Source organism: Nyctibius grandis, chromosome 20 (genome assembly GCF_013368605.1).
Source record: "Nyctibius grandis isolate bNycGra1 chromosome 20, bNycGra1.pri, whole genome shotgun sequence".
NCBI lineage: Eukaryota > Metazoa > Chordata > Aves > Nyctibiiformes > Nyctibiidae > Nyctibius > Nyctibius grandis.
In genome coordinates, this window is record NC_090677.1 from 247364 (window position 1) to 274087 (window position 26724).

Consider the following 26724-nt stretch of genomic DNA (forward strand, 5'->3'; position numbering starts at 1 on the left):
TGGCAAAACCAGCTTGCAGAAGAATTTGGATTATTTTCTCCCCTTTGTCAAAAACTTCTGCTGCTGTATCACCCCACACAATGATGTCATCAACGTATTGCAAATGTTCTGGAGCTCCACCCTTTTCTAGTGCAGTCTGGATCAGTCCGTGGCAAATAGTAGGACTGTGTTTCCACCCCTGGGGCAGTCGATTCCAGGTGTACTGGATACCTCTCCAGGTAAAGGCAAACTGTGGCCTGCACTTTGGTGCCAAAGGAATAGAGAAAAATGCATTAGCAATGTCTATGGTGGCGTACCACTTGGCTGCCTTTGACTCCAGTTCGTATTGAAGTTCTAGCATGTCTGGCACAGCAGCACTCAGCGGTGGCGTAACTTCATTTAGGCCACGATAGTCCACAGTTAATCTCCATTCTCCATCAGACTTTCGCACTGGCCATATAGGACTATTAAAGGGTGAGCGAGTCTTGCCAATCACTCCTTGATTTTCTAATTGTCTAATCAGTTTATGAATGGGGATCAGGGAGTCTCGATTGGTGCGATATTGTCGTCGGTGCACCGTGGTAGTAGCAATTGGCACCTGTTGTTCTTCAACCTTCAGCAACCCCACAACAGAAGGATCTTCTGAGAGGCCAGGCAAGGTAGACAGCTGTTTAATGTCCGCAGTCTCTACAGCTGCTATACCAAAGGCCCATCTATACCCTTTTGGGTCCTTAAAATACCCTCTCTTGAGGTAGTCTATGCCAAGGATGCACGGAGCATCTGGACCAGTCACAATGGGGTGCTTTTTCCAGTCATTTTTAGTTAGGCTCACTTCGGCCTCCAATACAGATAACACTTGAGATCCTCCTGTTACTCCTGAAATTCTGATAGTTTCTGCCCCTTTATGATCCGATGGCATTAGGGTGCACTGTGCACCAGTGTCTACCAAGGCTCGATACCTTTGTGGTTTTGATGTGCCAGGCCATCGAATCCACACAGTCCAATAAACTCGGTTGTCCCTCTCCTCCACCTGGCTGGAGGCAGGGCCCCCCTAATTAAGAAATGGATTCGTGCTGCTCACAGGGACTGGACCTTCATTTCTCCTATTCACACTTGGGAAAAAGGAATTTGAGGCCCATCTACCCTGACTGGGGTCCTGCTCACTGGTAACTGGAGCAGCCATCCTTCTAGAAAAATTCTCTCTGGTATTTCTTTTAGCTTGCAACTCACGTACTCGTGCCTGTAGGGTACTGGTAGGTTGTCCATGCCATCTGCTCATGTCCTCCCCATAACCACGCAGGGCAAACCACAGGATACCTCGTGATGTGTTCCGTTTCCTTTGAGCTGGTCCTGTAGGAGAACGTTTTCTCCTAACAGCTGCAACGCGCGCCTGTGTAGGTAGAGAGTCAAGTTTATTCTCGATCCTGGACAGTTTGTCTGACAGTTGTTTAAATGAGTCCTTGTTTTCCTTAGTCAGTTTTTCCACAGCCGAGATGCGTGCCTGCAGTGGGGAAGAAATACTATCTTCATACTGTCGCATACAGTTAGCCATTTCACCCACAGTAAAACGTGCCATATCATCTTCTCCCCATACTAATATTGACAATGTGTGGGTATATGTCGGTGGAGCATTCTTTACGACCTTCCGGAACATGGATCGGTTGCATTCCACTTCATCAGGATCTACAGGATCTACAATGTCCCGTGGGTGTCTATAAATGATCTCTTGCACAGCTAGTTGTCTAAGGTAGTTAATACCTTTTTCTATAGTGGTCCATTTGCTTAGGGGGCTCATAACATCATCTTTATAGGGATACCTGCTCTTTACAGCTGACAAGAGTCGCCTCCAGAGACTGATAGTGTTTGACTTTCTTGCGAGCGCCTTATCAATACCACCATCTCTGGACAGGGGATCCCAGCTGTCTGGCTTCTCTGCCATCCAATTGCATGCTGTCTGCCCCATTATCCCAGCATCGGAGCAGCCAGGTAATAATAGGTTCACCGTCATAACGGCTGAAGTCTTTCCTTATATTTCTCAGGTCCTTCAGGGATAAGGAGTGGTAGGTTATCTCTACGTCCGAGTCCTCTTCTTGTGATAGTTCTGCTTTAGAAGGACCTTTCTTCTGTGATGGGTCTGCTTTAAAAGGACGATCGAGGAAACCCCCATCTGTGTTGGACCCTAACTCTGCCTGAGAAGGGCCCTCACCTGGGTCATATGATGGCTCTGCCTTAGAAGGCTCTGAGTCATCATCCTTCACTTCACGAGCTGATTTCTTTTGGTATTTCTTCCTGGTTACAGGAGCAATTGGTACAGGTTCGATAGATGCTGGAGTCTGAGTAGATGCAGTGGCTGTCTTGGGAGTGCTGAGAGTCTGAGTAGCTGCAGTGGCCATCTTGGGGGGTGTAGCAGCTGTGGTACAGGCTGCCGAGGCTTCAGTGGGTTTAGTGGCTGTAGCAGCAGTACACACTGTAGGATCTGAGGTGGCTGCATAACACCTACAACTGTCCCTGCACCGATATTTAATCTTATCCCACATCAGAAACACATTCAGGACAACCAAAAAATAAAAACATACCACCTAGACAGCACCATCCTAATTTGCAAAATCTAGTGGAATCATCTTGGCAGAAAGGAGAAGGTACTATTTCCCAAAGTAAAACTGGAAGTGTAATCATTAACAGAATCTGCTAAAGGACGCCTGGAACGTGCAGATGAAGTTGCTGCTACTGATTCGCGATTAAAGCTGCCCATCATTGTGTCATAGAGATAAGAGATCGGAATAGTAACTGCCCAGTTTATCACAGCATAAATCAGTATCAAACCCCATACCAAAACAATACATTTCGACCAGCGCCCACTGCTAAACTGCATGTAACATTCATAAGAAGCAAGCAATAACACAGTGCCCACGGCAGGTAAGGCATCATTGCAATACTCAATTGTGAAAGAAACTCCATAAAAAGATGAGATAACACAGCATTCAAAAATGACATCACCATCTTCACTATCTGTTTTAAACTTTCCAACCCCTCGTAAATCTCAAAGGAAGAAATGTGATATTCTCTCAGCTGAGCTCTCCGGGTCTCCTCCCATCAGAGCCAGGATTCAACTTATCAGAGCAACCTGTTGGAGCTTCTCTCGAGCCCCACGTTGGGCACCAATAAATCTGTCACAGTTTAAAGCTGGGCCAGCTATTAACCAGGTGGCAGATGCTCTCTGTTAACCCTCTCCCCCCCCTAAGGGAAAGGGAAAAGGGAGAAATAATCAAATATATACAAATATATACAAATATATACAAAGCCAAGGCTGAGAGCTTGGAAATCTTCCTCAGGCAGAGTTGCCCCCCCCAGCACGGGCAGAGGGGAAAATGCAGTAGCTCCCCCCAGCACGGGCAGAGGGGAAAATGCAATAGCTCCCCTGCCATCACACCTGCAGGCTTTTAACTGGAAAATTGGCAAAGCTGGTACCAATCAGTGGGAGACAGGAGGGCCCCTCCCTCCTGGGCCCCACCTCCAGGAAGCAGTGGGTTAATGATAAATAGGAAAGTGAGAATGACGTGTATGGGATGGAATACCTTGTTGGTCAATTCTGGGCCAGCTGCCCTGTCTGCTCCTCCCTGCAGGTACGACCCCCCTTCAGCTCTTCACTCATAAGCAGTGAGGAATTTAGCAGTGACCTTGGTTTCTCTAAGACTAATTGGCCTGGTTTGGGCCAAACCAGGACAGTCTCCTATGTATTAACCTAAAATAGCCAAAGTCTATTTAGAACTTTATTTCTATTAATGTTTATTTCTAAGTATCCATATTTCTTTTAAGGTAAAGGAAGGGTTAACCATACATCCTTTTTACTAAAGGCATCAGAAGGTAATACTTTTAGGCCTACTCCTGCTTAGCTACTCATTAAGCTTTGATTGATGATTGGTTCAGTCATAGGTCAGGATTACACAAGGAGCTCTGAGAACAACATTCATGGATTGTGAAAGCCCACCTGTGTTTATGAGACAGACTTATATTTATTATTCTATTCTTAATTCTTTTTCATCTCTATTGATTCTTATCTGCTTAATTCATGAGAACTTCTATAACAATTTATGTGAAAATTTCTACCACACACGTCCCTGGGTGCACGCGGGATGCACGAGCTCCGGCGCATAAGGACCGCAGCACCTGGGTGCACTGGGGGGGTCGCACATGTCCTGGTGCACGGGGGCAACGCGCACCCCGGTGAGTGGGGGGGGATGATCCTGCGCTGGGTTCCCCTGAGCAGCGCCGGCAGCACGACCCGGCACCACCCAGCGCCGCATGGGACGCGTGGGATGGGTGGCCCTGGGAGCAGCCGCACCCGCCGGTGGGCAAAGTGCGGGGCAAGGGCCGGGTGGCCTGCGGAAGGCAGCCATGGCACGGTATGTCCACGGCACGGGGGGCAGGCAGGGGTGGGCGCTGGGGGTCAGAGGGTGCAGGCAGGGACTGTGGGTGCAGGCAGGCACCAGCCAACACAGCTGCTGCCAACGTATCTCCTCCACCATTTCTCTGCCAGCACCACAGCAGCGTGGCTCTGCGGTGTCACCGTCCTGCTGGGCGCTGCCCTCCTCCTGCCTGTGCCTGGGGGCACCCAGGTGAGCCCCCACCCTCCTGCTGCCCCGCGGGCACAGGGAGACCCGCCCGTGATCTGTGCCACCCCTCCAGTGTCCCCCCTCTCTCCCCACAGGCTCTGAGTGACACCGGGCAGAAGGACCTGGCTGCGGGGCAGGACTGGGCCAAGGAAATGTAAGATGCGGCCGCGCTTCCCCGCACCTTTGGGTTGTAGAAACCAACACACCAAAGTGCTTTACATTTTGTGGGGGAATAAATCTCCCTCGTTGCTTTGCACCCCCCAAAAATGAAGGGGCTCCCAGCTCCATCTTCCCCCCAAATCACCCAAACTTGCATCGAGCCCCGTCTGGTTTCCCTTTACTGGTGGCAGCGGGGAGCTGCGGGTGCTGCGGCACCGACGCCCCAGACCCGTCCAGCTCATTCGTGGGATGACTAAATTAGCCCGTTTGCTCCCCAAGATCCTAATTGCAGCCTCTTGGGGCGGGGGAGCTCCTCATGAGGGTCCCTGCACCCTGATGGGGTGGGATTCTCCTGGGGCAGTGGGACACGGGGTAACCGCGACGCACCACGACCTATCCTCGCTCCCCTCTTCCAGCAGCCTGGGCGTACGAGCCGTGGAGCCGCCCGAGGAGGGGGAGATCACCCAAGAGGTGGAACCAGGTGTAAAGGTCTTCTCCAGCAACGCTGGGGCTGGATGGGACCCTCGCCAAGTCCAGGTGGGACCAGAAGAGGACCGTGACCACCTCTACCACCCCCAGGATGATGCCAGGGAGACCGATGCCCGTGGGCCACCCCGGATGCTGTCCGTGAGGGTGCAGAGCGGCCCAGAGGAGGACCGGGACCACCTCTACCACCCCCAGGATGATGCCAGGGAGACTGATGCCCGTGGGCCACCCCGGATGCTATCCGTGAGGGTGCAGAGCGGCCCAGAGGAGGACCGGGACCATCTCCACCACGGCTGAGTGGAGATGTGCCTGGGCTGTGAAATGAGGGGTGGGAGCCACCCCTGGGGCTTCCCCAGGGGACTCATCCCTCCCCACCCACCCTTGAGCCCCCCCAATAAACCCATTCCCCCCTCCACATCCTGGTGGGCTCCTCATTGCTGCCACAAACCTATCACTAAGGGCAGGGCCCCCAAATCTGGGGGATCCCCCCCTTTGGGTTCACCCTGAGGCCCTGGGCAGGATGAGGATGATGCCTCGGGGCAGGGGGCTCAGCCCATCACCCCAGCCTCAGTTCAGCCCAGGCGGCGCTGAGGCCGGGCAGACTCAGCGCATCGGTGTTGTGCCCAAGAAGGTGCCGCAGGGTGTCCCCTCCCCAGGGGACACACGGACCTATCTCTCCACGAGGAGCAGCGTGACAGAGTGGGGGGGTCTCAGTGAACCCCAACATCTCCCAGCTCAGGGGGGGACCCCACAGCAAGGACGCCCCATCTCCAGGAAAACCTTTTAATAGCGATGGCCAAGGTGGTCCCCGCTGCCGGTTGTCTCACCCCAGGCGAGTATCGCTCACCGCCGGGTCCCGGACCCGCTGTGCGGGGTGACACGGGGGGGTGATGGGGAGCAGGCGGCGGCAGGGACCTGCACCACCCTGGGCTCCTCAGCTGTCGGTGAAGTTCGCCTTGCGCTTCTCCACGAACGCTGTCATCCCCTCCTTGCGGTCGCCCTGGGCGGGCAGAGAGGTGACGCTGGGGGGGCTGCGGCAGCCCCGCTATCCCCCTCCGCAACGGGGACGTTTCCCCCCTACTCACGGTGGCAAAGGTAGCGTAAAAAAGCCGCTTCTCTGTCCTCACCCCCTCCGCCAGCGTCGTCTCGAAGGCTGAGAGCAAGGGAGAAGTTGGGGAGACCCTGCACCCCGGGAGGCCCTGCACCCCCCGCCCCGGGAGGTTCCCGGTTGGCCCCCCCATCCCCTACCAGCGTTGACCGACTCCTTCGCCATGGCGGCCACCAGCTTGGAGTTGCCGGCGATCTTCTCGGCACAGGCGATGGCCGCGTCCAGCAGCTTCTCCACGGGGAAGACCTTGCTGACCAGACCTAGGATGGACGGTGGGAGGTGGTGGGGTGGGAGGACACGGCTCCCCGCCGGACGCCCGCGGTGGTGGGGCGGACCCGCGCCCCTACCTGCCTCCTTCGCCTCCGCCGCCGAAATCCGGTCCCCGGTGAGGACCATCTCCATCGCCAGCGACTTCCCCACTGCCCTCGTCAACCTCTGCGTCCCTCCGGCACCTGGACGTGTTTGGGGAAGGGAAAGGACCAGAGAGGGGTACATGGGTGTCCCCGCTGTCCCTGCTGTGGCCGGGATGGCCCCCCCGTGGCAGGTGCCCCCCGCTCACCCGGGATGGTCCCCAGCAGGATTTCAGGTTGCCCGAACTGCGCCTTCTCCCCGGCGTAGATGATGTCGCACATCATGGCCAGCTCGCACCCGCCGCCCAGCTGGGACGGGGAGGAAGAGGGGGGTCAGGGGGTGCCGGGGCTGAACTGGGGGGGCACAGGGAGAGGTGGCGGCGGGGGGGGGACACTCACGGCGTAGCCGTTGACGGCGGCGATGGTGGGTTTGCGGACGGTGGAGACCTTGTCCCAGCCGGCGAGGAAGCTGCCCCTGTAGCACTCCTGGAAGGTTTTATTCTGCATCTCCTTGATGTCGGCGCCAGCTGCGAAGGGACACAGGGTGGGACCCCGACACCCCCCGACACGTGGGGTGCGGGGACGGGGGGGGTGCTCTGCCCTACCTGCGAAGGCTTTTTGGCTGCCGGTGATGACGATGGCCCCCACCTGCGGGTCCTTCTCCAGGGCCTCCAGCGCCCGGCCCAGCTCCTCCATCAGCCCGTCGCAGAGAGCGTTCAGCGCCTGCGGCCGGTTCAGCTGGATGAGGCCCACGCTCTGCCGCGCCCCCGTCTTCTGCACCGACACGTACTGGAACGGGGCCCCTGCTCCCCCCGATACCGCCCCGTTAGGACACCGGCTGCCCGCAACCGGGTGAGACCCCCCCCCGCCCCGGCGGGGCCCGGCTGCCGCCGCGCTATTTTAAGGTGACCTTCGGGGTGGCGGGTGCGTGGCAGCGGTCACCGGCAGCCAGCGGGGCGTCACCCCCGGGGGTCGGCACCGGGTCTCGCAGGGACATCCCGGTGTGACCCTGAGTGCCGGGTGACCGCCCTGCGCCGGGCCGGTGCGCGGTGCTGGGGCCCGGTGCTGCGTCCAGGCACCCGGTGCGCGGTGCTGAGGCTGTACATGGTGGGTGCTGAGCCCCGGTGCCCGGTGCTGGGCCCGTACGAGGCAGGCGCTGAGCCCCGGAGCTGGGCCCGTACCCGGTGCTGAGCCCCGGTGCGCGGTGCTGGGCCCGTACGTGGCGAGCGCTGAGCCCCGGTGCCGGGCCCTGGGGCGCCCCCTGCCCGCCCCGGTGCCCCGCTCACCGGCGCTGCAGGCTCGCGCCCCGCGGAGGGGGCGGGACGGCGGCGGCGGCGGCAGGAGCGCGCGGCGGCGCGCGGCGGCGGCGGGGCGGAGGAGCGCGCGCAGCGAGGCGGCCATGGCGGAACGCGGAGCAGCGGCCCCGCCCCGCCCCGCTGCCTGCGGACGCCCCGCCCCCGCCCTGCGCCTATTGGCCTAGGCGGCCCCCACCCCACAGCGCGCCATCCCCATTGGTCGAGGCGGTGCCGGCGCGCCCCGCCCCGCCGCTGTCCCGGTGGGGCCGGGATGGGGGGAGGGTTAGAGGCGCCGCGGGGCGGGACCGCGCGGGGCTGGGCGGGAGCTTCTCCCGCCGCCGCACGCACCCGGGCGCGCCCCCGCCCGTGGGGGGAGGAGGGGAGGGTGGGGGGGGGCGCCGGCGGCAGCGCGGCCGGGGAGGAGCGGAGCGGAGCGGAGCCAGCGGCAGCGCCGGGCCCGGTGAGCGGCGGCGGCGGCGGGCGATGGGCTCCGCGGGCAGGGTGCTGCGGGGGGAGGGGGGGGGGGCGTGCAAGGGGCGTGTGCGCGTGAGCAGCGGGCACGGGGCCGCGCGTGACTGCGTGTGCACACGCGTGTGCGCGTGCGGGGGGGGGGACCCGCGTCCCCACGGTGGGGGGGGGCGTTGTGCCCCCCACGGGCTGCTTCGTGACCCAGACACACGCGTGTGCAACAGGCACGTACGTGAGGGACACGCGCAACCCAGGCACACACGTGACACACAGGTGTGTGCAACCGAAGCACACGCGTGAGTGACACGTGTGTGTGCAACACAAGGACACGCGTGACACACGTGCAACACAAGCACACACGAGTGACACGCACATGTGCAACCTAAGCACGCACGTGACACAGGCGTGCACAAGCCAAGCACACGCTTGAGCGACACACACGTGTGTGCAACCCTAGCACACATGGGTGACACGTGTGCAACCCAAGCACATGCACACGTGACACACGTGTGTGCAGCCCAAGTACACACGAGTGACACGCAGGCGTGCACAACCCAAGCACATGCATGAGCGACACGTGTGTGCAACACAAGCACACGTGACACACTCATGTGCAAACCAGGCACATGCATGACACGTGTGTGCAGCCCAAGTGCACGCCCGCAGCCTGTGCACGCACACGCAGCTCGCGCGCGGCGCCCGTATGCCCGCTCCTGCCCGCACCCGCAGGTGTCTGCGCACCGCGGGCGGTGGCTGAGCGCCGCCGCTCTCCCTGTGCCCAGGTGCGGCCCGGCGGCGCGATGCGGCGAGGCACGGCGGCCTGCTGGGCCCTCATGCTGCTGGCCGCCGCCTTCTGCGACACGGTGGCCGCCAAGGGCGGGCGCGGAGGGGCCCGGGGGGCCGCCCGCGGCAGGGCCCGGGGGGCTGCCCGCAGCCGGGTGAAGGCAGTGGGACCCCGTTACGGCTCGGCCGGGGCGGCCCTGCGGGTGGCGGGGGCGGCGGCGGCGGGAGCGGCGGCCGGTGTGGCGGCGGGGGCCGCCCTGCGCCGGGCCCGGCTGGCCGGCGAGCTGGAAGCGGGTGACGGCGTCGAGTACCGCGATGGCAACTGGACGGCAGCCGCCAGCGCCTGGACCTCTGCCGCAGCGGGCCGGGCCCCGCCGGGCTGGGCCGTGCCCTGGCTCTGGCCCCTGGCCTCCATCTTCCGCCGCTGACCGCGTCGGGGGACCTGACCGTGCCCAGGGCGGCCATGAGGACCGGCCGCCCCCTCCCGGGGCCGAGCCCACCCCCCCGGGCTCGTAGCGGCTCCCTAGTCTGTGCCCACTCAGCAACCGGCCACCTGCCGCCACCGGGGCAGGACCCCGCAGGAAGCCCCCCCCCACCGTTGCCCCCACCCCCCCTGCCAAACCCCGCCGGCTCGGGCACCCCCTCCGCGCCGCTCCTCTGTACGTGGGTCTGGAGCATCTGGAGGACGAGGAGATGGCAAATAAAGCTGGGCGGAAAGCAGGCGTGGCTGGATGCGGGGTGACGGGCTGGGGACGGGGACCCTGGCACGGCCACCGCGGGTTTACGTGGGGATGGTGGTCCCAGAGAGGGCCGAGACCGCAGCGAGGGAACGGCTCCACGGGGGTTTTGTCCCAGCTGGAGGCAGCAGCCGTGCCCCCCACGGTGAGCATGGCCCTGCAGTGACACAACTGGGGTGACACCACGGGGGGGGTGACACCACAGGGGGGGTGACACCACAGCGCAGCCTCATCCCGTGGCCCCAGGGATCCTGTACCCCCCGACCCCTCGCAGCAGTCCAAGGTCCAAAACCACCCCAGCAGAGCCGCTTTAATCACACACCAGAGCTCCACGCCGAGGTGGCCCCAGCGCCGTGGGGCACCGGGGTGTCCCCGGGGAGCAGCCAGGCCTTTGTCCCCAGCCCATGCCTCTCCCCACCGGGACAGGTCTCAGTCCAGCGTCACCCTGCCCAGGCGTCCCGCCCGGAAATCCCGCAGGAACTCGTAGGCAGCAGCCGGGTAGTTGAGCATCGTCACGTTGACGTTCCCTGGAGACGGGGGCAGTGCGTGCAGGAGGAGCCGTCAGCGGAGCCTGGAGCCACCCCAGTGTCCCCAAAAGCCTGGCCCCCACGCCCCAGGCGTCAGGGATCCCCCGCCCCGAGCACTCACCCGTGCCCGTCAGCACCTTCACCTTCCGCGTCCTGCCCTGGGCGAGGGCCACGCGCCTCAGCACGGGCTCGATGGCGTCGCAGGCCTCGGCCAGCCCGTAGCGCTGCACGTACCTGCCCAAGGAGGTGGCTGACACCGGGCTGCCATCGCTTGTCCCCCACCCAGCTCCCTGGGGAACGGCTTCTCCCCGCCCCGACTTGGGACCGCAGGCGGCGGACGCAGCCTGGGGCCCCCTCCGGCTCACCCGAACTGCTGCCGCTTGTTCAGGGCGTACAGGAGGTAGTCGGCCATGATGTCCTCCCCTACCAGGTGGTCACGGATGGCACCTGCAAAAGAAGGTCAAGCCCCAGCTCCTCCGAGCCCCGGCCACCCCTCCCGTCACCCACGTGCCATACACAGGCACCCAGGCAGCCCACACAGGCCTGGGGGGCCCCTGAGCAGCAGACCCCTACCCCAGCCTCAGGTACCGGGCCTGGCCAGGGCTCAAAGCCACGTTTGGGGAGTGCCCTCGGCCACAGCCTCCACCTCACCGCAGACTGCCAGCTTCATGCCCGTCTCCACGTCACCCAGCTTGGGGGGCAGCACACCAGGTGTGTCCACCAGGTACATCAGGGGCTGCTCGCAGACCTGGGGTGGGGGGAGGCAGGGCAGTTAGGCTCAGTAATTAGCACCACAGACTCCGACATGAGCCTTGAGCTCTTCTGTTAAGGTCTCGCTGGAAAGGGGACCCGAGCAAGCGTTTGGCATCAGCTCTGCGTGCCTCGAGGTGTCCCAGAGCTCCTGCGAGAGGACGCAGGGAGGCGAAGGCCATGGAATCGTTCTGGTTGGAAAGGACCTTTAAGATCATTGAGTCCAACCATTAACCCAGCACTGCCAAGGCCACCACTAACCCATGTCCCTCAGCACCACATCTACACGGCTTTTAAATCCCTCCAGGGATGGGGACTCCACCACTGCCCTTGACAACCCTTTCGGTGAAGAAATTGTCCCTAATCTCCAATCTAAACCTCCCCTGGTGCAACTTGAGGCTGTTTCCTCTCATCCTGTCACTTGTTACCTGGGAGAAGAGACCGACCCCCACCCCACTATGCCCTCCTTTCAGGCAGTTGTAGAGAGCGAGAAGGTCTCCCCTCAGCCTCCTTTTCTCCAGGCTAAACACCCCCAGGTCCCTCAGCCGCTCCTCATCACACGTGTGCTCCAGACCCTGCCAGCACCCACCCAGTCGGCTGCGCCACAGGGACAGTACCTGGATTCTGGTCAGCACCGCCTTGGTGATGCCCGGCTCGCCACCCACCGCTGTGGCTTTCCCTTTGGGGAGAGACAAGGTCAGAGAAGCCACGTTCTGCCCCACTGCCTGCCCCACAGCTGCACCAAGGGCTCCTCCCCGAGCCTGGGCACCCTGGAGAAATACCCTTTTTGAGGTGCAGCCTCCGCAGGGAGTTGATAAGCGAGGACTTGCCCACGTTGGGCACGCCGATCACCAGGATGTTGTAATCGGTGCTCTGGAAGCGAGGAGGACACGGGCAGGGAGCGGCCGGTTATCGGCCACTCACCCCAGGAGTGACGGGCAACCAAGAGCGAAACAGCCCGGCCTTTGCCGGCACTTCTGGCACACGTATGAGCAGCCTCGTCCCTCCAGCTGGAGGGGGAGGTGACCTGCAGACGGCTGCCCCCGACTCCCTGCACACACACCGGCTGTCTCGCTGCCGTGTCTCACCTCGGCCCTGTGGTAGCGTGGGCTGTTGCCCACCAGCTCGGCAACCAGGGGAACAATCTGCAGAGAAACAGGGGGAAGGGCTGTAACTGCGGCTCTGCGCCCAGGCTGGCAGCACCCGCTGGCTTGGAGGACCCTGCGGCAGGAGGAGGCGCAAAACGGGGGCCAAGCAGAGGATGGGGCGCCTTGGGTAAGCTGGAAATGAAGATCGCTCTAGACCAGCCAGCGTCACCTCCTCGCAGTGGGGCACTGAGGCCTCTCCATGAGGCTGGGAGATCAGCACACAGCCCTCAGGTGCTGGCAGCAAGGAGCAGGGCTGGGCATGGGGCTGCTGGCCCCTTACCTTCTTGACGTTGACATCGCGCTGGCAGTCAGCAAAGACAACGTGCGAGCATCCCTGCTGCTTCAGGTGCTCCAAGACCCTCTGAAACGGACAGGCACCTCCCTGTAGAGACATGTGGGGTCCCCAGCGAGCCAGCCCTGCCTCGGCACTCACCGGCTGCCGGCGGGGATCAGCCAGGTCCATCTTGTTCAGCACCAGGACGTGCGGGCGGATGCCCAGCGCCTCCCGCAGCATGGGGTTACGGCCCGACAGCGGGATGTGAGAGCCGCTAAGGAGAGTGACCGTGCGCTGGTGTGGGAGCAGGTACTGAGGGGACCAGTTGGGGCGGGGGGAAGTTGATGGGGCTGGTGTGGAGCTGGAGAGGGGCACGGGACTGGGAGAAGGGGCGGCCTGGAGGGAGATGGGGGCAGCTGGGGCACACGGGGGCGGCGCAGGGGGTGGGTTCCCGGGGTGCCGGTTCCTGCTGCCCGCAGAGCGGGGGATGAAGAGCCGTGCCGGAGGATATACGAGCGTCGTGCACCTCGATGAGACAGTCAGCGCGGCGCAGGGAGGCCCGCATCTGCCGCAGGCCTGCAACACAGCGCTGGGTGAGCGGCGGCGGCGGCGGGGGGAAGAGCGGTCAGCCCGCCCGCTCCCACCCCCCTCACCTTTCGCCATGTGCCCCGGGAACCAGGAGGCCACATCGCGGCCGCCGAAATCGAAACGCTCCCGGAACCCACCAGGCACCGGCCCGGGCCCGCTCAGGGCCGCCCTCAGCGCTCCCGCCCACCCTCTCATGGCGGCGGCGGCGCTTCTTTTTGCGTCACATCCGGCGCGACGCGCGGAGGGTCACGCGCAGCGTGAGAACGGAGAGCGTGGTCACGTAAGTGGACGCGGTCACGTCAGGTGGGCGTGGTCACGTAAGTGGGCGGGGCGACGTCAGGTGGGCGGGGCGCCCCCTCAGAGCCGCCGTCTCCTCCCCCGCGCCATGGCGGAGCCGCGGCGTACGCGGCCTGTGGCGCCTGCGGGGCCTACGGCGGGTCCGACGGTGGGTCCAGGCGGCACGGGGGGTGCCGGGCCCCGCGGAGGGGCACCCCCCGTCACCCCCCGTGCCGCTGGGCCCGGTCCCGGTCCCCAACCCGCCCCGCAGCCGCCACCCCCCGCCCCTCAGCCAGGCCCGACGCAGGACCCGCTGGACGACACCCGCTTCCTCATCTCCAGCACCAACTGGTACTGACGTCACAACCCCCTCGTACCCGCCGAACCGGGAGCCGCATCCATCCCCCTTCCACGGAGAGAGAGAAGCCTCCGCGTCCCTCCGCCGAGGAGGTTCCTCAATAAAGGAGGCTGACCGGCGGCAGCCCGCCAAAGCAGGGGCTTTTATTTTTCCCACCTCAAAGACAAGGAGCGGGGCTGGGCGCCTCGAAGAGCTGGTTGAGCCGTTCGGCCTCTCGCCAGCCCGACAGCAGGGCCCCGTGGGTGGTGGAGTAGAAGGTGCGGTGGGTGGCCTCGCCAGCGAAGAGGAGCTGCAGAGGCTGCGGCAAGGTGGGAGGTGAGCGCGGGGGGCCTGCCGCCTGTCCCAGCCCGGCGGGGACACCGGGTTGTACTAAACCAGCCTCATGTCCCCGCCCTTCGGCACCCCGCGAATGCACGACCCACTCTGCAGCCACATAGAGGCTGAGCGGGCACCTTCCCTTCCTTAGAGACCCACCCCATGCCGTGAGGATGCCAGAAAGTGGTTGGAAGGAGCTACGTGTCCCAGTTTTATGGAAATGGGGTTCCCCCCCCACCCCCATGGAGCTCAGCGGGAAGAACCGAGGGGGTTGGTTGGTGACCTGAGCATCGGTGACCCCTGAATGGAGCGGGAGTGGGGAATGCCACCTCACTGTGCTCCTCAGGGCCTGGGGCATCCTGTTCCTACCCCGTCCATCTGTCCCCACACCTGGGGACGTCCTGCTCCCCCCACAGCCACTGCATCCCCTGGGCCAAAAATAATTACCCTGGGGTCCTCAGGGTCCTCAGGCAGGGGCTGTGCCAGCACGTCGATGTCATCCCCTGAGCTGCCAACGGCCACGTAGCTGTAGGAGCCGCGGGTGTAGGGAGCGCTGTGCCACCGGGACCTGAGAACAGCCCTGGGAGCGGGCAGGCGCGGGTTCCCTGAGGGCATGGATTTTGTGTGGGATCCAGAAATCTGGGTGCACGTTTCCCCAGGGGAGGGTTGGGGTGACAAGTGCAGAGGAGGCAGCGGTACCTGTCAGCGTGCGGAGGACACGCGTCATGGTGCCGAGAACCTCGGCGTCGCTCAGCGTCTCCATGTACTCCGACTCCTTCCCCGCAATGAAGCCGCAGAGGACGTGCCCGTGCCTGGGGAGGAAAGATGGGGCCAAGAGCTGCCCTGTTGCCCTGCCGCTGCTCACCAGGCACCCTGCCCTGGGAGTGCCGCTGCGTCACGGGCCACCAGCGACCCGGAGGAGGTGTTGAAGCTCCAGACAGGACCAAGATGCTCCTTCATGTTGCCCAGAAGATGCCCAAACCCCCCGGCCACAATGCCCCTTTGCTGTCACGTACTGCTCCGGCGGTTGGAGGATCACAAATCCAACCAGCTTCTTGAACCAATTGGCCTCCAGGTCAGCACTGGGCTCCTCGAGGGGCGACTCGTCCTCCCACACCACTTGAATGAGCTGCTGGTGGGGTTCCCAGAAAGGCCGCTCGAACTCCAGGAAGATCTTGTTGTTGGTGCCGAAACCCAGACGGTGAATGGCCTCTGCTTTCTGCTCGGGCAGGGGAGGCTGGAAGAAGTCCTGGTGGTGTTCCTTGAGGAAACCTGCAGGCAGAAGATGGGGCAGCTCTGTTTGCCAGGCTCCTAAACAGGGTCTGAGATACTTTTCTCTCCCCAAACCCCTTCCCAGCCTCCCCTCTCCCACCAGCACTCCCCCACTGGGAGAGGGTAAGCTGGGAAGGGGTTTGGGCAAACCCCATCTCCAACCACACCAAGGTTGGTGTCCTCACCTAACGGGACGGTGACGATGACGTGGTCGGCAAGGAAGGCATCTCCATCCTCGCACTCCACCCGGACGGGGAAATGCCTGGCACTGTTGTCCCCTTCCTCGCGGAAGGACCCTCTCCACCAGATGGTCTTCACCGCCTTGTTGAGCAGGAGGACACCCTCCGGCAGAGCCGAGAGCATGCGATCGGGCAAGCTGCTGTAGCCGCTGCGGGAGGAGGCGCCGCTGGGGACGGGGTGCCCCCCAAAACGCTCTTCCGTGTCCCCCTCCAGAGCCCCACGCTTACCCTGGGAAGGTGCAGTCCAGGCCAGGCAGGGAGATGTACTCTCCGAAGGGCTCCAGGGCCACCAGGTCCATGCTGTGGGTCCCGCTGATGCAACACTCCAGCTTGAGACAGGCGGCGAGGACGGCCAGCTGGAGCCGCCGGGCCTCCTCCTCGCCACCCCCCAAAGCGGGGACCCTCCGGGCGATCTCAGCCCGCAGGTACTGTCCCACGCTGGGCACCGGTGGCTCCTTGGCCCCCAGAAAAGCGCGGGTGGAGGCCAGGAGGGTGTCGAAGAGGTCGTGGGCTTCGCTCACTGCCTGGGGGCTCAGCGTCCTCCCCGAGCTGCCGTAGATGGCGGTGGGCAGCGGGGGGTGGCCCCCCACCTCCGCCCGCTGGTTCTCCTCCCGGGCCGCCTCGGGGCCCAGCAGCCCGTAGCGGGTGGCCAGGCGGAAGACGGGGTTCCCCGGTGAGGGGCCGTGGATCCAGTGCGCCCCCATCTCCGCCAGCCCCGACGCTGCGGGGAGGGGAGGGAGGGGGTCACCCCAAGGTGTACGTGTGGCAGGACCCCCAACCCCGTGTGTGCCCCGGAGCCAGCCGCCCCTCCGCCCTGCCCCACTGTTCCCCGTGAGTCGCTCCGGTGGGGTCCCACCGGACCAGACACCCCCAGCCCCGTGTCTATCCCACTCAGGACCGGCTCCACGGCCGGGGAGTTCCGGTGCAGCTCCCCTGCCCCTGTCCCGGTACAGCCACCCCCCGCGACAGGACCCTTGCCCCGGTGCAGTCCCACCCCGGGCCAGACTCACCCCGCCGGTGCCGCCCCCCCCCCCCCCCCCCCCCCCCCCCCGCCCCGTACCGAAGGGGCGGGTGCAGACGCGGCCCCCGGCGCCCCCCGCCGCCTCCAGCAGCCGGAGCGAGCTGTGCCCGCGGAGCCGCCCCGCCGCCGCCAGCCCCGCCAGCCCCGCGCCCACCGCCACCACCCGCCGCTCGCCGCCGCCGCCCTCCATGGCGCCCGCCACGCCGCCCCGGCAAGCTCCGCCCCCCCCCCGGCCCCGCCCCCGCGCACCGTTAACCCAGCGCTGCCAAGGCCACCACTAACCATGTCCCTCAGAACCCCATCTACACGGCTTTTAAATCCCTCCAGGGATGGGGACTCCACCACTGCTCTGGGCAGCCTGTTCCAATGCTTGACAACCCTCTCAGTGAAGAAATTCTTCCTGATCTCCAACCTAAACCTCCCCTGGTGCAACTTGAGGCCGTTTCCTCTCGTCCCATCACTTGTTACCTGGGAGAAGAGACCGACCCCCACCTCGCTACACCCTCCTTTCAGGCAGTTGTAGAGAGCAAGAAGGTCTCCCCTCAGCCTCCTTTTCTCCAGGCTAAACACCCCCAGGTCCCTCAGCTGCTCCCCATCACACTTGTGCTCCAGACCCTTCACCAATAAAGCTCTCTGTCCTCGAGGCTGCCCGGTGGTTCTTTGCCGGTGATCGTTCCTGCCCCAGTGCTGCCCAGGGGATGTCCCTGCCTCCTGCCTGCCATGGCAGTGGTGGGGGGCGCAGGTACCGGGGTGCTCCCACCTGGGACCCCCGGGCAGCACCTGCCCTGCCACCCTGCCAAGGAGCACGCTCGGCCGGCTGCGGCTGGGGTCATCCCACCACTGTGGGCAAGCGGCGTTTATCCCTGCCGGCCCCGGGTACGGGCAGCCCACCAGAAAATATTCACATGTAAGGAAGAGCCGGGGGTGTCAGAGCTGCGGCGCAGGCTCCTAAAATCCCCTGTGAGCATTTATTTCAGAGGGGTTTTCCCCGCCTCTGCGTTTCCAGCAAGCAGCAGGGTGGGAGCGCACGGCAGGGGCTGTGCACGGCCACAGGACACCAGCCTGGTGGCAGCTTCGTGAGGGGATGGTGGCCCTGCAAGCCAGCCCTGGGGCATTTAGGGCCACCGGCTCCCAGGGATGGTGGATGGGCATGCCTGGCGTGTTGGCGCTGAGCCATTCAGCCATCGCTGGGGGCCTCTGGCCACTCAGCCCTGGGACCAAATGATGCAGGCAAGCGCCTGGCTTGGCCCAGCCAAGCCCTAAACCTCCCCCAGATGGAGACCCTTCACCTCCCTGGGGACCTGTCTGGGGGAAGAAGGGTTCCCCACATCCAACCTGAACCACCCTGGGCCGCAATCTGGGGCTGGGACCCCTCATTGCCTCACCTGCTGCTGCTGAGAAGGGTTTGGCGTCAGCCACCCCCTCCATCCCTGCCTGTGCTGCGACCAGGGGCTGCTCTCAGACATCACCACCTCCCCGCAGCCAGACCCAACAAGCCCAGCTCCCTCCCATCTCTTCGTGGGTTGGGTGCTCCAGGCCCCGACCCATTGGACAGCCACCGTGGGGTGATGGCAGGGTCCTCATGTCCCCCTCGTGCAGCCCAGGGTGCGGCTCCACCATCACCGTGGGGTGATGGCAGGGTCCTCACGTCCCCCTTGTGCAGCCCAGGGTGCGGCTCCACCATCACCCTGGGGCCCTTCCAGCAGGGCTGCCCAGCCGGTGGCTCCTGCCTGCCCCAACGCCTCGGCTGACCCCGGTGCTGCCCTGCCTGCATGGTGCCACCGGACCTTGAGGAGCTCTCAAGCAAGGAGGAGGACAAACGCCAATGACTAAAGGGATGCACAGGAAGCACCGTCACCACCAGCGTGTCAGGGCAGCAGAAAGGAGGGGACAGCAGGGGATGTCCCACCGCCTCCTTGGGCTGTCCCAGCTGAGGGAGAGGGGCCAGGCCACCGGCATCTTCCCGGTGAGCCACCACACTACCGGGACACCCCCATCATCTCCAGGATGCTGCTGTAGAGACGCCTGGGGGCATCCAAGCCCCAGGCGAAGTCCCAGTGGTTCCAGTCAGGGATGTAGCCGTAGGTGACGAGATGGGCGATGCGGGGCAGCAGCAGGCGGATATCCCTCCAGTCAGCCACCCAGTCCTCTCCCCCCGACCACACCGCGGTGGGCACCGGCATCTCCTCCACCCGGTAGGAGGGAGGCGTCTCCTGGAGGGACACAGGGGGCTCTGAGGAACCGCTGTCATGGTCAACCCCTGCAAGGCAGCCCGTCCCCGCACCACCCAGGACAGTCCCCTGGCATCTCCAGCTGCCAGCACTGCCGCTGCAGCCTCCTACCTGGTGGTAAATGGCTGGGTTTTTGCTGCCGTAGTCGAAGGCTCTGAATTCTCCCGATTTCACCACCTGGGCAGAGAGGATAGATCTGTGGTGGGAGGCCAGCGAGCACCACTGCATGGGTCCGGCATGCTCAAGGGACCACATCGTGACAGGGTGCTCGCACAGGACATTGCAGGAGGAGGTGGCATCACTGCAAAGCCAGACTTTCCACCTTTTGTAACAAGGTGATGATTTGACCTCCAACTCCACGCCTGTCCCTAGCTATGGGTTGTCAAACCAAGGTGTTGCATGCAACTCCTTGTCTGTCCAAGTGCAACGCTTGTGCCTCTGAAAACCTGCCCATCACCAGCTGTGTGTGCAGAATTCTGCTGGAGGACTTCACGTTGGCAAGTTTTCCTTCCAACTACCTGATCATCCTTACCTTCTCATGACACTTCGGGCTCAGAGTACAGTGAGCCCAGTTATTATAAGAGTTGCTTCTATGCTAGGGGCAAAAGCTCAGCTATCTGTACAATAGTGGCACTGATTAAAAAGACCTTTTTTGCCTCCCTCGTTACCTCGTTACGTTGCCTCATACCTCGTTACGTTTGGCTCTGCAAGGAGGCACCGGGGCGGGGGTCTCCAGCCTGACCCCGTTTCCAGCAGGGCCAACGCTGCAGCTGCAGCAGGTTGCTCAGACTGGCACAGTCTGGCCCGGGTGTCTCCAGGACCCCTTTGGGCAGGGGGAGATGCCGTTGCATCCCCCTTTGCCTCCTCGTCTCCGGCTGAACAAGCCCACCTCCCCTTGTACGCCCTGGCTTCCACTCACCATCACCGTGGCGTCCCTGGGCTCGCTCAGCTTTGGGGATCCCTGGGGGCCCCAAACTGGTCCCAGCATCCAGCTGTGGCCTCCCCATCCCTTCCCTTGTCCTGTCTGGCACAGCCCAGGGCGCATACCCCAGTGTCCCCTGGTCCCCAGAGGGACCAGCACAGGGCATCCTGCATCCAGAGCCTCTTCTGCACGCCTAATTTCTTGCCTTTACTTTCTCATGATCTCCTAATGTCCAAGATCCCCGAGCTCTTGCGTCTGCCCTGGACACACCAGACTCTCAGCGAAGGGACCATCCCAGAGGTGAAGGATCTGCGTTTCAGGGTACCTACCTGGGCCCAGTGTATTACGGTTTTGACAGACGTCCTGTCTGGATAGTGGGATGTGTACACATCCAGCCGTGTCTGCAAGGAAACATATTCAAGCTGTTGTTGCTTTCCAATGGACAGGGCCGAGGACAGCAGTTGCCAGATGATGCGTTGCCCAAAACAGCCACTGCTGAGTCACGCTGCCTAGAGAGTTGGGTCAGGTTCAGGAATATAATTTTCATTAAAACTCAATTGCTCAGAGGCAGCTCCAGGGGGAGAATGGTGATGAACGATGGGGTGTCCCCAGCTCCTGTGGATACCTCATCTGCAAGACCTTAGTGACTATCCATGGTCATCCAGATGCTGCTTCAGCAGACTTGACGGAGGGTGGGTAGGAGCAGGGGCTGCACGCCAGGGGTTCTGGTGGGAGGTACAGCTGGTCGCGGTGACAGGCAGCCCTAGCTCAGAGATCCTATCAAGTGCCACCTGGCCACTGACATTCACCCAGCAGAGCCTGGGGACTTTTCACAGAATCCCAGACTGGCTGGGGTTGGAAGGGACATCTGGAGATCATCCTGTCCAACCCCCTGCCAAAGCAGGGTCACCCAGAGCATGTTGCACAGGGTCGTGTCCAGGTGGGTTTTGAATATCTCCAGAGAAGGAGACTCCCCACCCTCCCTGGGCAGCCTGTGCCAGGGCTCTGGCACCCTCACAGTAAAGAAGTTCCTCCTCATATTCAGACAGAACTTCCCATGTTTCAGCTTGTGCCCGTTGCCCCTTGTCCTGTCGCTGGGCACCACTGAGAAGAGTGTGGCCCCCTCCTCTTGACACCCGCCCCTAAGGTATTTGTAAGTGTTGATAAGGTCTCCCCCCAGTCTGCTTTTCTCCGGGCTGAACAGACCGAGCTCCCTCAGCCTCTCCTCATAGCAGAGATGCTCCAGCCCTCTGACCATCTCTGTACCCCTCCGCTGGACTCTCTCCAGTAGTTCCTGGTCTGTCTTGAACTGGGGGACCCAGAGCTGCACACAGTTACTCCAGGTGTGGCCTCACCGGGGCAGTGTAGAGGGGGAGGAAAACCTCCCTCGACCTGCTGGCCACATTCTTCCTAATGCACCCCAGGACACCATTGGCCTTCCTGGCCAAAAGGGCACGTTGTTGGCTTGTGGGGAACTTGTGCACCAGAACTCCCAGGTCCTTCTCCGCAGATGGACGTATCCAGGGAGGAGAAGCAGCGAGAGAGGGCTCTGGCAGAGGGACACACGTTGCCCTTGCAGCATCTGCTTGCTGGTGATCCCTGAGGGCCAGTGGCCGTGGCAGGCTGGGCAGGGTGTTTGGCAGAGAGGGGGCAAGTGGCAGGCAGGGGGTCGGCATAGCCAGCATGCGCTGCTGGGTGCTCCCAAGCAGTGCACCCTGGGGCTCCCACTCCCTCGCCCACACGCGGGATGGCGCACCCACCATGTTGAGGTTCTTCTCGTCGTAGCCGCCCAGCAGGAAGAAGAGATTGGCACAGGGCTTGTGCATCACTGAGTGCCTGCACAGACAGGGAAGAAACCTCCACAGCTTCCTTATCCGCAGTGTGGCCTCCTTTCTGCCGAGCAGAAGCTGCAGAAGCAAAGGGCGAGGTTGATTTCTTGCATTTCCCTTCCTGCAGCCTAACCCTCGGACTGTCTCCCCCGACCTGCCACTGGCCAGTGTCCCCGTGAGCTGTCCCACCAGCTGGGTGGTGAGGGGGTGTGTGGCACAGGGTGCCCACAGGAGTCAAACCCGCTTCTCCTTTGCCCTCCTGCTTCGCCAAGATGGGTCCAGCTCGTTGCAGGAGGCAGTGCTGATTGAACACACACCAGGGAAATCAACATTGGGAACTCTCCTCTTTCCCCAAGCATTGGATTGGTTTTTCATTGTCATTAAAATCAAGACAGTAAAGCTGCTCTTTTCCAGGCGGTCTGTCCGGGAACTCAACAAGTGCCCCCACAGAAAGACCAGTTTCAACACCTGAAGGTCCTGCAGATGGAAGGCAGGCATACAGTGACCGTGCAGGAGTGCGCCTGCACCTGAATCGTGTCTGGCCTCATAAATCAGCAGGAACTGACTGTTTTCTGCCACATCGGATAGCCCTGGGGACTGTGCCTGGGCACGGTCCCTTTTCTAGCAGCAGTGTGTTCGGGGGAGGAGAGCATGGAGTAATTCCCTACCTTAAAAATCTTGAATTGCCTGTCCGAAAGGAAGGGAATTTTCATGATGGGACTTCTGGTATACTTGAGTGTCGCTACTGGAGCCAGGGCAAAAAACATTTTGATTTTCTGAGCCAGTTCTGGCATGGATGAAAACGCGATGAACGCTGAGAAAACAGAAAAACAACCTGAGACTTGGTCAATCTTTCTTCAGGTGCTTAATCCAAGGGTTCGCTTGGACCCACTGCCCAGGTCTGTTTAGCTGGCATTAGCTCCAATTAGAAATCTGGGATCACTCGCCACCTTTCTGCTTAACGTTAGCACTAGAGGTGTCCAAAAGGAGACAACACCTTTATTGCTATGGTTAGAAGTGGCTGAAGAGGCACTTCTACAGCTACCACTGATGGGAAGACCTGCCTCATTCACCAGGTGAAGGGAATGGTACTGTCATCTTCCATCAACCACTGCTAAAGGGTATCATCGTCACTGAGGTTATCTCATACCCCTGATGGCCCACCTGGTGAAAAGAAGCACCATGCGTTTCATCAGAAAGCAGAAGCTGTGACCCCCGTGCAAAACACCTTTGGTTTTCATGTGGAACTCTGCAATCTCATTTTCTAGGTTGAATTATAATTTCTTCAGTTGCAGCGGGGAGCTTACTGAGGTCACCAGGAGCTTTCTTACTACCATAGCAGCGTGCTGGTCCTCCTAGATGTCTTGTATGGAAAGCACGGCTGCTGTGGGACCTTCTACTTAGCGTGCCTGCTCGGCAGCCCACGAAGATGGGACCTCTCCACTTTCTACTTACAAACACCCAAATGAACATTTTCCAGGTGATCCAGGTAATGTGATGTGCAACCCCTTCTAACGCACCGATCGTGCAGCCCTGGGAGTGGCCAATGTAATAGATCTGCTTCTGCCCAGTCTTCCGCAGAACAAAGTCGATCATGGCTGGGAGGTCGTACACTGCCATTTCGTGAAAGCTGCAACACAGGAGCAGTGCGTTGGTTATAAGGTAACACCAGGAGAGCAAACTCACCTGTGAATTTTGGCTGCCTTGCATTGCTCGTATACTGAAGGCCGTAACATCTGTGGCTGATTTTCCAGGAGAAAATTCCTATGAGCTAGGAGAGCCCTGTGCTGGGTGAAACCACACAGGGTCTGAAGGCGTCCCTCCTGCCATGGCCTCATCCTTCCCTGAAAGGGCTTAGTCCTCCCATAACCATGGTTAGTGGTAAAGAAACCTGTGCAGAGCCTGGCCAGCTGTGCATTCAAGTGCAATACACAGCAGCTCTGCAGACCCAGAGCTGGCTCTTGTCAGGGTTACAGCACCAGCTTGGCTCCTAGAGATGCTCTTTCCCAGAAGGGAACGGAGCACCAGTTCCTGCCCATGTGCCAAATGCAGACCTACTTTATTAGCTTTTTTTACTGGAAGCACGTTTATGAGCTTGGGAAATCCAGGAGTGCTCTGAAGATCAGCTCTGGAGCAGCAGTAGCAGCTTAAAATGTTGTTCTTGGGGACAAGATTTCTGCAGACAATGTCTAGAACGGGAGGCAGCAATGATGCTTGTGGGCACCTTGCTGAGGGTCTTAGCCAGGGACGTCCCCACAGAGGCCCCAAGATAGGGCTGATGTCTCCACAGTATGGGCATCCCCACACCATCAGCAGTGCCCTGTGCTCTCGGCACGGCTCAGCAGCTGCAGGGAGGTCTTGGCACCGTGTCAGCAGGCAGGTCTGCACAGGTACCTCCATCCTCCCTGCGCACATCACCAGGAGGTCTCGGGGAGGCCGTACCTGGGAATTAGGTGCTCTGACTTGCCTGCTTGGAGACACCCAACCCTGCCTGGAGGTTAGCGGCAGGCAGAGAAGTTTGCTGTGCTTTTGTAATCCGCTCCAGCCCACCTGAAATCCCAGAATTCAACCTGGTCAGCTGAAAGGTGCTGGTGTCTCCGGGACCAGCTTGTCCCCCGGTTGTTTCCTAGCCAGACGTCATAGCCGGAATCTGCTAGTATGAAGCCAAGGCTGTTGTTAGCCAGATTTTGCACCCATTGAGTGCCTTCTGCAAGGAACCCGTGCTGGAGAAACACGACCGGCTTGGCCCCTGGGTGTGAAAGAAACAGTACATTTCACGGAAACAGAACTTCTCTGCTTACTCACCCCAACTACAGGCCAAAAAGGCCTCTTTCTTGCACTGCCAGAGGAGATACAATGTGCGTTTTAATGAAGTCTCCTGGTGAAGAAATCCTTGCCGTAGTTGTCTCACGAGGATGCCCTCGTTGTCTCAGGCTGGAGAGCTGCAGATGTCCCTCCTAAGCCTTTCAGACCCCAGGTACTCATTCCCACAAGCTCAGCACTGTGGCCACTGACAACAACCTTGTGAAAGCTCAGACGTAGAGGCTCATCCCTGAGATCATTCAAACCCCAAAGTCACAAATTTATGGGTTAAAAATTAAATGAGGAGCTCTCTTAAGATATACCTGCACCCTCTGAACCTCAAAACCAAGTCTCTGCTTGATATGAAAGGTGGTTGCTGTGCTGCACGCACGCTTTCCCATGCTGGCTGCTAAAGCCTTGACTGTAAATTGGAGGAGTATTGTGGATTTGGTATTTTTGTTTTAACAATAAATACTCCTCTAGCCCAGCTAGGTTCATCCCTTCACCTGCTTGTTATGTGAAGGGTGTTTTTATTTTTCGCTGCCTTCCTTGTGAAATAGAGCCATACCTCTGTTCCTAGGATTTTCTCTCCCGTGAGGAATTCTGTTCAGGCTGACGTAGTAGCCATCGCGAGTCGGGACTTCGTACTCCTCACTGGGGTACCCTCTGTGGCAGATTATTTGGCTCTGGGGAAATAAAAACCCAGGTAGAAAGCTTTCCGTAGCCGAGGTGCTCATTTGACTTGAAGAGCGCATCCCTCATCCACTGGGATGCTTTTGCAAAGCCCACACACCGCGGCAGCTGGGACATCACTTTGCCCAGGGTGACTCTGGATCAGCTGAGGACTTTTTTGAGAAAGGATACTCTGTCCGAATACCACATCCACCCCGGTGAGATGCCAAGGGAAGAGGAGACGCTCAGCCGTGGGCTCGCGTCTGTGAGCAGGAGGGGAGCCGGCGGCAGCAGGGCTCCCTGCAGCATGCAGCAGCGTATGCGTTTGAAATGCTTCCAAAGATGAAGATCGAAACCAAATGGATTTACTGACAGCTGACACCAGCAGCAGGACATGTCACGTCACGTCACGCTCTGAGCCGATGCACGGGGCGGATAAGATGGTGGGACATATCGAACCTACCGAGCTGGGCTGACTGGAAAGGCAAAAGGACAAGCCCCGCAGGATTTGTCACAGGGCTCCTGAGGCTCTGCCTGAGCTTTATTTATGCCAAAGGCTCCACAAATTGGGAAGTTTCAGTCTGGTGAAATCCAGCTGTGATCCTGCCTACACATCACTATATGCTCGCTTTGTCACACATTTGACAGAAGAGATTAATTTCAGCAGTTTTATTGCCCATGTCTTGGGTCCATCTCAACCCACTTTCAGACACTTTCAGGACTTGCCTGGACATGGCCCTGAGCAACCTGCTGCAGCTGAAGGAGAGGAGCCATGCACAAATTTCTACTCTCCAGGAAGATGTCTGATCAAATTCAGGCTGAGATTACTTCCTTCTCTAACTGACCTGGTGATAATTGCACTTAATACTGCAGGGAGAAAGAGGACTCCTTCAGGCGTGCTTGTTAATGATGGTATGGAGGCAATGTCATATCGCACCACTCGACAAAACCAGCACGCGTGGTGACCATGAATCCTCTCCACATACCCTCCATCCCTCTCTCCCCCAGCAAAACATCTGCAAACTTTCAGACAGAGTGGAAATTCAAACTTCTGACTTACAACATTCATGAAAGTCTCAGGATTTATAGCCGCCTTCTTCTCGGTGGCACCTGCGGAGTTCGTGAGTGCTTCTATCGAAAACAGGATTGCAATAAACAGCCACATCTTGTATCTGTGTAAAATATTATTAGTACTATTATTATAATTATTATTAAATAACATTGTTATGAATGTCTGTTTCTACTTGGTTACGATGGGTTAAGTTCCTTATATATCTGAAGACCATATAGCACGGTCCGGGCTGGGGAAGCAGAGGGGATTTCCAATTCCAGCTTCCATTAGAGTCCATGCAAGGCTCTTCATACTCCTCCGTACAGACTGGATCTGGTACTAGGCAAGACCCATTTTTGTATTTTTAGCGGTAAAAAGAAGAGAAACAGCTTTATAATGCAAGGGCTAAAGCGACAGAAAATGATGTCGGGCCAATTGTCACATAGAGGGAATTAATCCAGAGTTTATGCT

General features: G+C 60.5%; 5 protein-coding genes and 1 long non-coding RNA gene across 10 annotated transcripts; 2 read left to right on the top strand and 4 right to left on the bottom strand.

The window, feature by feature from the left end:
- Nucleotides 1-6006: 6006 nt before the first annotated feature.
- ECHS1 (enoyl-CoA hydratase, short chain 1) lies at nt 6007-8096 on the bottom strand. The gene is made up of 8 exons (XM_068416657.1): nt 7982-8096; nt 7301-7498; nt 7095-7222; nt 6905-7004; nt 6693-6797; nt 6486-6605; nt 6323-6390; nt 6007-6237 (listed from the first exon to the last, which is right to left on the bottom strand). The coding sequence occupies exons 1-8, from the start codon at nt 8094-8096 to the stop codon at nt 6172-6174; spliced, it is 900 nt and encodes a 299-aa protein (XP_068272758.1). The 3' UTR covers nt 6007-6171.
- A 313-nt stretch (nt 8097-8409) lies between these two features.
- Nucleotides 8410-9961, top strand: SPRN (shadow of prion protein). The gene is made up of 2 exons (XM_068416691.1): nt 8410-8450; nt 9241-9961. Exon 2 carries the CDS (start codon nt 9259-9261, stop codon nt 9667-9669), a length of 411 nt encoding a protein of 136 aa, XP_068272792.1. The 5' UTR covers nt 8410-8450; nt 9241-9258; the 3' UTR covers nt 9670-9961.
- A 312-nt stretch (nt 9962-10273) lies between these two features.
- MTG1 (mitochondrial ribosome associated GTPase 1) lies at nt 10274-13478 on the bottom strand. Of its 2 annotated transcripts, XM_068416654.1 has the most exons (11): nt 13331-13478; nt 13189-13253; nt 12837-12941; nt 12684-12764; nt 12344-12400; nt 12038-12128; nt 11873-11934; nt 11157-11253; nt 10871-10952; nt 10627-10739; nt 10274-10505 (listed from the first exon to the last, which is right to left on the bottom strand). In XM_068416654.1, exons 1-11 carry the CDS (start codon nt 13458-13460, stop codon nt 10408-10410), a joined length of 981 nt encoding a protein of 326 aa, XP_068272755.1. In that variant the 5' UTR covers nt 13461-13478; the 3' UTR covers nt 10274-10407. The 2 variants fall into 2 exon arrangements, with proteins under 2 accessions (XP_068272755.1, XP_068272754.1); XM_068416653.1 differs by having other exon boundaries at nt 12837-13253; nt 13331-13456.
- A 128-nt stretch (nt 13479-13606) lies between these two features.
- On the top strand, nt 13607-14032 carry LOC137672466 (uncharacterized). The gene is made up of 2 exons (XR_011049576.1): nt 13607-13710; nt 13884-14032. It is a non-coding gene; the product is annotated as an uncharacterized lncRNA (long non-coding RNA).
- PAOX (polyamine oxidase) lies at nt 14016-16936 on the bottom strand. Its single transcript, XM_068416700.1, has 7 exons — nt 16786-16936; nt 15954-16446; nt 15672-15874; nt 15231-15486; nt 14914-15026; nt 14662-14819; nt 14016-14197 (listed from the first exon to the last, which is right to left on the bottom strand). Exons 1-7 carry the CDS (start codon nt 16934-16936, stop codon nt 14057-14059), a joined length of 1515 nt encoding a protein of 504 aa, XP_068272801.1. The 3' UTR covers nt 14016-14056.
- Nucleotides 16937-18725: 1789 nt separating this feature from the next.
- On the bottom strand, nt 18726-26367 carry LOC137672380 (lysosomal acid lipase/cholesteryl ester hydrolase-like). Of its 4 annotated transcripts, none has more exons than XM_068416554.1 (9): nt 26263-26367; nt 25099-25216; nt 24279-24477; nt 23249-23358; nt 22397-22542; nt 21660-21806; nt 20229-20300; nt 19089-19154; nt 18726-18959 (listed from the first exon to the last, which is right to left on the bottom strand). In XM_068416554.1, exons 1-9 carry the CDS (start codon nt 26365-26367, stop codon nt 18726-18728), a joined length of 1197 nt encoding a protein of 398 aa, XP_068272655.1. The 4 variants fall into 4 exon arrangements, with proteins under 4 accessions (XP_068272655.1, XP_068272657.1, XP_068272656.1 ...); XM_068416556.1 differs by having other exon boundaries at nt 21660-21819; nt 22419-22542; nt 26263-26292; XM_068416555.1 differs by having other exon boundaries at nt 21660-21834; nt 22416-22542; nt 26263-26292.
- Nucleotides 26368-26724: the final 357 nt, after the last annotated feature.

Bases quoted from the DNA above. Each gene is read 5' to 3' on its own strand.
- ECHS1 (XM_068416657.1), bottom strand. From the start codon at position 8,096: ATGGCCGCCTCGCTGCGCGCGCTCCTCCGCCCCGCCGCCGCCGCGCGC. The intron at 7,223-7,300 runs GTAGGGCAGAGC...GTCCCTTCGCAG, and splicing joins CAGCCAAAAAGCCTTCGCAG to CTGGCGCCGACATCAAGGAG. The intron at 7,005-7,094 runs GTGAGTGTCCCC...TCCCCGTCCCAG, and splicing joins CCGCCGTCAACGGCTACGCC to CTGGGCGGCGGGTGCGAGCT.
- SPRN (XM_068416691.1), top strand. From the start codon at position 9,259: ATGCGGCGAGGCACGGCGGCCTGCTGGGCCCTCATGCTGCTGGCCGCC.
- MTG1 (XM_068416653.1), bottom strand. From the start codon at position 13,366: ATGTGGCCTCCTGGTTCCCGGGGCACATGGCGAAAG. The intron at 12,129-12,343 runs GTGAGACACGGC...CCTCGCTTCCAG, and splicing joins CACGCTACCACAGGGCCGAG to AGCACCGATTACAACATCCT. The intron at 10,953-11,156 runs GTGAGGTGGAGG...CTTCTTTTGCAG, and splicing joins CATGAAGCTGGCAGTCTGCG to GTGCCATCCGTGACCACCTG.
- PAOX (XM_068416700.1), bottom strand. From the start codon at position 16,936: ATGGAGGGCGGCGGCGGCGAGCGGCGGGTGGTGGCGGTGGGCGCGGGG. The intron at 14,820-14,913 runs GTACCGCTGCCT...CCATGCCCTCAG, and splicing joins TGTCCTCCGCACGCTGACAG to GGAACCCGCGCCTGCCCGCT. The intron at 14,198-14,661 runs GTAATTATTTTT...ACCTTGCCGCAG, and splicing joins AGGACCCTGAGGACCCCAGG to CCTCTGCAGCTCCTCTTCGC.
- LOC137672380 (XM_068416554.1), bottom strand. From the start codon at position 26,367: ATGTGGCTGTTTATTGCAATCCTGTTTTCGATAGAAGCACTCACGAAC. The intron at 21,807-22,396 runs GTAGGGAATTAC...TTGCTTCTGCAG, and splicing joins GGCAATTCAAGATTTTTAAG to CTTCTGCTCGGCAGAAAGGA. The intron at 20,301-21,659 runs GTGGGTGCGCCA...GTTTCCTTGCAG, and splicing joins ACGAGAAGAACCTCAACATG to ACACGGCTGGATGTGTACAC.